The 7,911-nt window shown below is 48.7% G+C and overlaps 2 protein-coding genes across 4 annotated transcripts in view; one reads left to right on the top strand and one right to left on the bottom strand.

The window, feature by feature from the left end:
- REM1 (RRAD and GEM like GTPase 1) overlaps positions 1-177 on the bottom strand; it is a 6,935-nt gene extending 6,758 nt beyond the window's left edge. For both annotated transcript variants that reach the window (XM_006089386.3, XM_023754352.1), the window contains exon 1: positions 80-177. The gene's annotated coding sequence lies outside the window, so the exon portion shown is untranslated. The remainder of the gene's footprint in view (positions 1-79) is intronic.
- Positions 1-7,632, top strand: part of DEFB124 (defensin beta 124) — a 20,533-nt gene extending 12,901 nt beyond the window's left edge. The window contains exons 1-2 of one of the 2 annotated variants that reach the window (XM_023754353.1): positions 3,878-3,935; positions 7,428-7,600. In XM_023754353.1, coding sequence (XP_023610121.1) covers positions 3,878-3,935; positions 7,428-7,585 — 216 coding nt within the window. In that variant the 3' untranslated portion in view covers positions 7,586-7,600. Of the gene's footprint in view, positions 1-3,877; positions 3,936-7,427 lie in introns of those variants that run through there. The other variant, XR_002829453.1, reaches the window with a different exon arrangement.
- The last annotated feature ends 279 nt before the right edge of the window (positions 7,633-7,911 follow it).

Genomic DNA, 7,911 nt, shown 5'->3' with positions numbered 1-7,911 from the left:
CCCCTCACCCCCCCATGCAGCGCCGGGCGAACTCCGCTCCAGCTTGTCGAAGTTGGCGGCGGGCTGCGCGGGCCGTTACCTCGGCTTGGGGAGAGGTCCGGGGTCCCCGGCCCGCAGCTGCCGGCTGCTCCAGGCTGTACCACCGCCTCGGCGCGCGGCCCCTCCGGCCTGTCCCGCCCCGCCGCCCCGCCGCCCCGGCGGGGGAGGAGCCGCGACCCCGCCCCGTCCAGCCCCGCCCCAGCGGGACAGCCCCGGGGTCCCCGCCCCGAGGCCTTGGCCGCTGAGTGACTCCACGCAGGGGTCAGCTGACCCGCCCCCTCACGGCCTTTGTCAGGGTGGGGGTGGCAGTGTTGGGGTGGGGGCCAGAGAGAGGAAGGAAGTGAGTCTGGGTCATCTGTGCGCCCACAACTACCCACTCCAGCAATGGGGCGCCCCACAACCTTGGTCCTTACAGAAACCACGTGGGGAGCTTGTTGGCTGTTCAGAACCCAGGCCCACCCCGAGGCAGATTCAGCAGCCCTGGGAGGGGCTCGGGGATCTGCGATTTAGACAAGTGCCAAGTGATCCTGGTGCAGAGTTCGCGGGCTCCACTGCCAGAAACTCTGCTTTGCAGGGATGGAGAACTGATTTTGGAAGGTGGCTTGAGGGGACGGGGGTGGGGGTGGGGGGATCCCAGGAAGTCTGCACTGGGGAGTTCTGGATATCTTATTTTTGCATCATTCATTCACTCACCACATTCTAGGTTAAGCACCCGTTATGCAGCTGGGCTGTCCTGTACCCGGAAGGATGGCTGCCCACTCTTTGATTCATATTTACTGAGCACGTGTGCCCGCCTGGTATGGTCTGAGCACTCTGCCTGGATTCGTAGCTCATTTAATCCCTACGCAACACTAAGGATGGACATACCCAGGCTTACCTGGGCCTGAAACTCAGGGGCCTCTCAGCCTACTGCCCTTTCTATCACGGGTCCGTAGCTTTTTTTTTTTTTTTAAATCTCTTCCCAGGCATGTAGGAGGAGGAAAGACACACTGTGATCTTGGTTATAGAAGAGAAGTTGGCTGTAGGGAAGTGAGTTCGGCCATCCATGGGCCTGGATCTAAGCTCTTGGGGAGGGCGCTTCCGTTTAGGTCATGAGGGACTGGAGCAGGTATGTATGTGAGGCCCCTGGAGACTGGCTGTACCTGTGGGTGGGGCTCATTGTCATGGCTGAAGGGGTCCAAGTGTCCAGCTCAGGGCAACTCCCACAGCAGCTGAGCCCCTTCACGCCTGGCTTCCTTCTGTGGCTTGGCCCTCTAAGCTTTCCTTCCCCACCTACAAGATGGGCTGGGAGTGGTGCAGGGTCATACATTGTCTGGGAGTGAGGCAAGTTTAAGTCCCAGCTCCGCCTCTGTTCTTTGGATTTTGGTTTCTTTCTTTTTTAATTCTCACCCGAGGTTGTGGGGGAGGTAGAACCCTCCCCCAAGGATATTTTTTCCATTGATTTCCAGAGAGACTGGAAGGGAGGGAGGAGGGGGAGAGAGAGAAACATCAACGTGAGAGAGGCACATTGATTGGTTGCCTCCCGCAGGTGCTCCCACGGGGGCTGGGGGACCCGCAACTGAGTGCCTGCCCTTGACTGGAATCAAACCCTCTACTCTTTGCCAGTGCTCTAACCACCGAGCCCCGCCAGGGCTGGATTTCCGTTTCTTTATTTAAAACTCAAATCTCCAAATATTTGGTGACAGATGATTTGACTTTGTGTGGTAGACACACAATGCAATATACAGATCGTGTATCATAGAAATGTATACTTGAAGCTTATATGATCCTATTAACCAACGTCACCCCAATAAATTTAATAAAAAAAAAATTAAAGCCCTAGCCGGTTTTGCTCAGTGGATAGAGTGTCAGCCTTCGGACTGAAGAGTCCCGGATTCAATTCTGGTCAAGGAAGGACACATGCCCGGGTTGCAGGCTCAATCCCCACTAGGGGGCGTGCAGGAGGCAGCCGATCAGTGAGTCGCTCTCATCATTGATGTTTCTATCTCTCCCTCTCCCTTTCTCTCTGAAATCAATAAAAAATATATACAAAATAAATTAAAAAATAAAACTGAAATCTAAACAGGTTACACCTTTGCTACAAAACTTCCAGTGTCTACAATAGAAAAGCCTGAACTCAGTACTCAAGGCCCATGGTAAATACTGGTAAAAGCAGGGCAAGGGGTTAGCGTAGTGGTGCAGGTGGGGTGGTGGGAGAGGTGAAAGGTCTCGAAAAAGTTTAAAAATTTGTTATTTCAAATGTACATGACAGTGAAAGAATAATATAAGAAACAACACGAGCTGTTGAAAAACATTGTATTATGGGAAAATGTAAACATGCAAACATACAGAATAATGTAATGATGTGAGTTTTAAAAAGAATGCAGGGTCATTTCCAATCTCCTCTCAACACATTCCTTGCTCTGGCCGTGCCCCACCCTCCCAGGCACATTATGTTTCTTCTGCCTGGAATACTTTCCTCTCCTCATCTTTCAAGATGCAACTCAGATGCCTGTGTACCAGACACTGTTCTAAGCTCTGCACACATATGACCTATCTCCGGGGTTCTCACACGTTAGCAATATACTCGAATCAGTCGGAGGGCTTAAGCCACCGCCTGCTGAGACCACTCCCGAGCTTTTGATTCAGTAGGTTTGCGTGGAGCAGTGGTTCTCAACCTTCCTAATGCCCCAACCCTTTAATACAGTTCCTCATGTCGTGGTGACCCCCAACCATAAAATTATTTTCGTTGCGACTTCATAACTGTAATGTTGCTACTGTTATGAATCGTCATGTAAATATCTGATATGCAGGATGCATTTTCATTGTTACAAATTGAACATAAAGCATAGTGATTAATCACAAAAACAATATGTAATTATATATGTGTTTTCCGATGGTCTTAGGAGACCCCTGTGAAAGGGTCGTTCGACCCCCAAATTTTCGCTTTTAACAAGCCCCAGGTGTTTCTTGCTGCTGCTTGCTGGCCTGGGTGCCACACTTTGTATTATTATTATTATTTTAAATATATTTTTATTACTTTCAGAGAGGAAGAGAGAGATAGAAACATTAATACGGAGAATCATTGATTGGCTGCCTTTTGCACGCCCCACACTGGGGATGGAGCCTGCAACCTGGGCATGTGCCCTGACCGGGAGTTGAACTGTGACCTCCAGGTTCATAGGTCGACGCTGAACCACTGCGCCACACCAGCCGGGCCACACTTTGTATTATTTTGTTTAATCTTCTAAATGAGCTAGGTAACAATTACTCTCTGTTTGGGGGGAACTATTACTCTTCTCATTTCCTGCATAGGCCTGAATACGTGCTGTTTGGACAGCTCAGTGGGTTCTGGTTTTACCTCCTTGGCTTCAGGAAAGGAATCCTCCACGTATTTAGCTTTGCAAGGGGGGCTTGCGATCGTTTCCTAGAATCTAGGACCTAGATGATAGCCTGGGGCTCAGAGAGGCTAAGTGACTTGTCCAAGGTACCACAGCAATTAGAGGGAGTTGCTGGCATTGAAGCAGGTCTCTCTGAAGCCAAGGCTTTCCCTACCCTCTCAGGTGGGGAAGCTGTCCAGTTTCTGACCCCAGACATTGCTTCAGGAGATTCTGTCCCCAGTTTCAGAGCTCAGCAACCTCTGGAAGTGTGTCCAGCCAGTTCCCCACAGAGCTGGCTGAGATCCAGCTGCATCCTGGAGACCACAGGCCTCAGACTCCCACTTAAGTCTCCTGCTGCCCACGCTCCTGCCTTGATCTGCAGTTGAATAAAGGCTGGGCCCCAGGCAGCCAGGTTTGGTGGGCTTGGCTCCTCTCCTCTTGTGTTCTCTCCCCAGTGGCCTCCCAGAAGCCCTGTGGCCATGACACAGCTGCTTCTGCTCATTGTGTTTCTCCTGGTCCTGGGTCATGTGCCTCCAGGTAACATCGTGTGTGTGTGTGTGTGTGTGTGTGTGTGTGTGTGTGTGTGTGTAGAAACAAGGAGAAGGGTCTCACCTCCTGGGGAAGAGAGGAGGCCTGGACCAATGTTTAAATTCTGGCCCCATCACTGGCTTTCTGAGCAGCTTAGAATGGGCTGCTAGATCAGCCTGCACCTCAGTTTCCTAATCTTTAAAATGGGATTCACTCAACAAATGTTCATTTGAAAAGTATTTACTGTTGTGCCAGGCACTAGTACAATTTGCTGGTGGATCCAGTAGTGAAGAGAAAGCAAGGGTCCTTTGCTTTCATGGAGTTGGATATTTTAGTTAGTGGAGACAGAAAAGAACCAAATAAACATATACTCTTTCAGGTGGTCACAAGGGCTAAGAAGAATAAACGCAGGGCAGAGGGTTAGTGTGGTGTGTGCATGGGGTGGTGGGAGAGCTGAAAGGCCTCTGATAAGTTCTTTTAAAAAAATATATATTTTGCCGAAACCGGTTTGGCTCAGTGGATAGAGCCTCGGCCTGCGGACTGAGAGGTCCCGGGTTCGAATCCGGTCAAGGGCATGTACCTGGGTTGCGGGCACATCCCCAGTGGGAGATGTGCAGGAGGCAGCTGGTCGATGTTTCTCTCTCATCGATGTTTCTAACTGTTTATCTCTCTCCCTGCTATCTGTAAAAAAATCAATAAAATATACTAGAAAAAATATATATATATTATATTGATTTTTTCACAGAGAGGAAGGGAGAGGATAGAGAATCAGAAACATCAATGAGAGAGAAACATCGACCAGCTGCCTCCTGCACACCTCCCACTGCGGACGAGCCCGCAACCAAGACACATACCCTTGACCGGAATCGAACCCAGGACCCTTCAGTCCCCAGGCCGACGCTCTATCCACTGAGCCAAACCGATCAGGGCTGATAAGTTCTTTTTTAAGTTTTTAGTTCAAATGTACCTGAAAGTAGACAGAATGATATAAGGAACAAGTGAGCTTTAAAAAACCTTTTATTATGGAAAAAGGTAAACATGCAAAAATAGAGAAAAACATAATGATGTGAGTTTTTTTAAAAAAAAATTATTTTATTTGAGAAAACTTCAAACCTAAATTTAAAAATATGGTATAGAAAACTCCCCGTATCCATTACCCAACCTCAACAATTATCAGCTTGAACCAATCCTGTTTTGTTGTTCACTTGCCCCTTCTGCCCAGTGAATTATTTTGAAGTAAATTTCAGATCTCTTATCATTTTATATAAGGTAGGTTTGAGCAATGATCTGACTACAGTGAGAATACAGCAGGTTCTGATTAACGTTGTTTGGTTATAAGGCTGATGAGGTGCTGTGGGAACTTAACTCTTGTATATATCAATTAGCCCTTGGTAAACTTGATGTCTTTATACATTTCATTTAAAGTCACAGAACCTATTGATGATGTTAAGTGAGGACTTATTATATAGGGATGATCATCCCAGACAGAGGGAGCAGCAAGGATGAAGGAGGCAGGAGGGTGATAGATGATAGATAGATAGATAGATAGATGATAGATAGATAGATAGATAGATAGATAGATAGATAGATAGACAGACATGTTTCAGGAGCAGCGAGGAGGCCAGTGTGGCTGGAGTGGGGAGCACAAGAAGAAAAGTGGAGGGAGATGAAGTCAAAGGAAGGGATAGCAGATCATGTAGGAGAAAATAGTGGCTGTATCTCAGGGTGGTTGGAAGGTTGAAATGTGATTAACAGTAGTTGTTGTAGGAACTGCCTTCAGCTGGGAGTCAGGGTCTTGGGTTCCGGTACCAGCCCCATCACTTACTGGGCCAGAGAAGTTGGGCAAGTCCCTTCCTTTCTTTATCTGTAAAATGAGAGGGTTGGCCTGAGCCTTGGTTGCTTCAACTCGCTAAGCTGTCATTCTGATGAAATCACTTGCCATTCATTGAGATTTACTCCCTGCCGGCCACTGTGCTAAAATGATTAAAGCCCCTCTCACTGCCCTCTGAAGGAGGGATGTACAGATGAGGAACCTGAGGCCCAGGCCACGCGGCTGGGAAATGGCAGAGCTGGAATTTGGACTCAGGGGGTCTGAGCTGGGTGCACACCACCCCGTTAATCAGGATACTGCAGACCCTCTTCAGCCTGTGGGTTCTCTGCCTCAGGGAGATTTTGAGATCAGCTCTGTATCATGCTAAGTTCTCTACCGTGGCAAGATAAAGGATGGGCCGGTTGACAGGCTGAAGAACACCCACGGGTATCATGTGAAGATTCTGTGGACTCCCTTTTAACTCAGGGAGAGGCACTTCTCCCCCCGCCCCCTCCCATTCAGCCCCAGTTCTTCTGAGTTGCTGGGTTGTATGTGTAGAAATATCGCTGTAACAGACAGGCCTTGTAGAAGTGCTCCTCCTCCCTCCCCACGTTCCCACACCCGCCCTAATGGGCAATTCGGCACCCATTACTTCCTTCCGGGCACTTACCACCTCTACAGCCACTGCCTCATGTTTGCTGAATGAATAATAAATGCAGATGCTTCCCCACCGCCTGCTGTGACCAAAGACCCTCAGAGAAGGTACAGGTCCTAGGCCCCCAAAGCCTTACCATTTACGAAAATTCTTCCACTAAATTTTAATGTTAAACAGGTCCGTTAAGTGTGTGAGGCAGGTAATGTTAAGGCTATGCGTTTGGATTCTGGAGCCGATAGCTTGAGGTTGAATCCTCACCCTGCTCCTTAATGGCCATGTAACCGTGGGAAAAGTTGTTAATCTTTCTGTGCCTCAGTTTCCTTAAATGTATAACAGGGGTTGTTATACAGTTAATGAAAGACCAACTACAATAATAGAGTGTTATTTTGAAAAATGCTTAGAGTGTACCTGGAGTATGGATTAATCTGGACAAGAAATTGGTCTCTAACTTATAACCAGTGGTCTAACGTGTGACCTGTGGTCTAACCTGAACTGAGATCTGTGGTCTAGATTGTAATTAGTTGTCTCTGGTAGTCTAGCCTGTTCCTCTAGAGCAGGGGTCCTCAAACTACGGCCCGCGGGCCACATGCAAATACAAATATTGTATCTGTTCCCATTTTGTTTTTTTACTTCAAAATAAGATATGTGCAGTGTGCATAGGAATTTGTTCATAGTTTTTTTTAAAACTATAGTCCGGCCCTCCAACGGTCTGAGGGACAGTGAACTGGCCGCCCCCTGTTTAAAAAGTTTGAGGACCCCTGCTCTAGAGTCTAGTCTAACCCTTGACCTGTGGTCAGAGCTCATGTACTGTGGCCTAACTTATGACCTGTGGACTGCTCTATGACCAGTCATCTAACACATAACTAGAAAGCGAACTGGTAGCTTATGATCTAACCTGGGCCTGTGGGCTAACTTGTGGTCAGTGGTCTAACCCGTGACCTGTGGCCTCACCTCTGATCCGTGGTTATATATGTTAACAGTGGCCTAACCTGTGACCCCCGGGCTATCCTGTGACCTGTGGTCTTCCTCTACACAGGGAGAAGCGAATTCAAACGGTGCTGGAATGGCCAAGGAGCCTGCCGGACTTACTGCACCAAGTATGAAACCTTCATGCACCTGTGCCCAGATGCCTCCCTGTGCTGTATCCCCTATGGACTCAAGCCTGCAGTGCCCCATAAGCCAGAGAATGAGTAGCTGGTTCTGGGGCTGGCACACTTGCTCTTCATAAAATACATGCTGCCCATCGTCTCCTCTTGCTTCTTGCTCACCACCCTCTACCCCCACCTCCTCCAGGGCTGGGGAGGGGAGAGAGGGGCGGTCCGTGATATAGAAGAGATGGTGGATGGTTGGTCGAGGGAGTGAAGTGCCCGAGGAGAGCGGGCATTAATGACCATTGGAAATGGCTCCGGTCTTGCCTGTATCACATTTGCTCTGTCCAACTTGGGGAAAAATTGCTCAATTTCCCTCAGCCTCCCCAGTCTCCTTATCCATAAAGCAGGGATAATTATCATATCAGGAGA

The sequence above is a fragment of the Myotis lucifugus genome, unplaced genomic scaffold (genome assembly GCF_000147115.1).
Source record: "Myotis lucifugus unplaced genomic scaffold, Myoluc2.0 scaffold_60, whole genome shotgun sequence".
Taxonomy (NCBI): Eukaryota; Metazoa; Chordata; class Mammalia; order Chiroptera; family Vespertilionidae; genus Myotis; species Myotis lucifugus.
The sequence above is the reverse complement of the archived record's forward strand: the minus strand, read 5'-3'. Positions and strand labels throughout refer to the sequence as shown.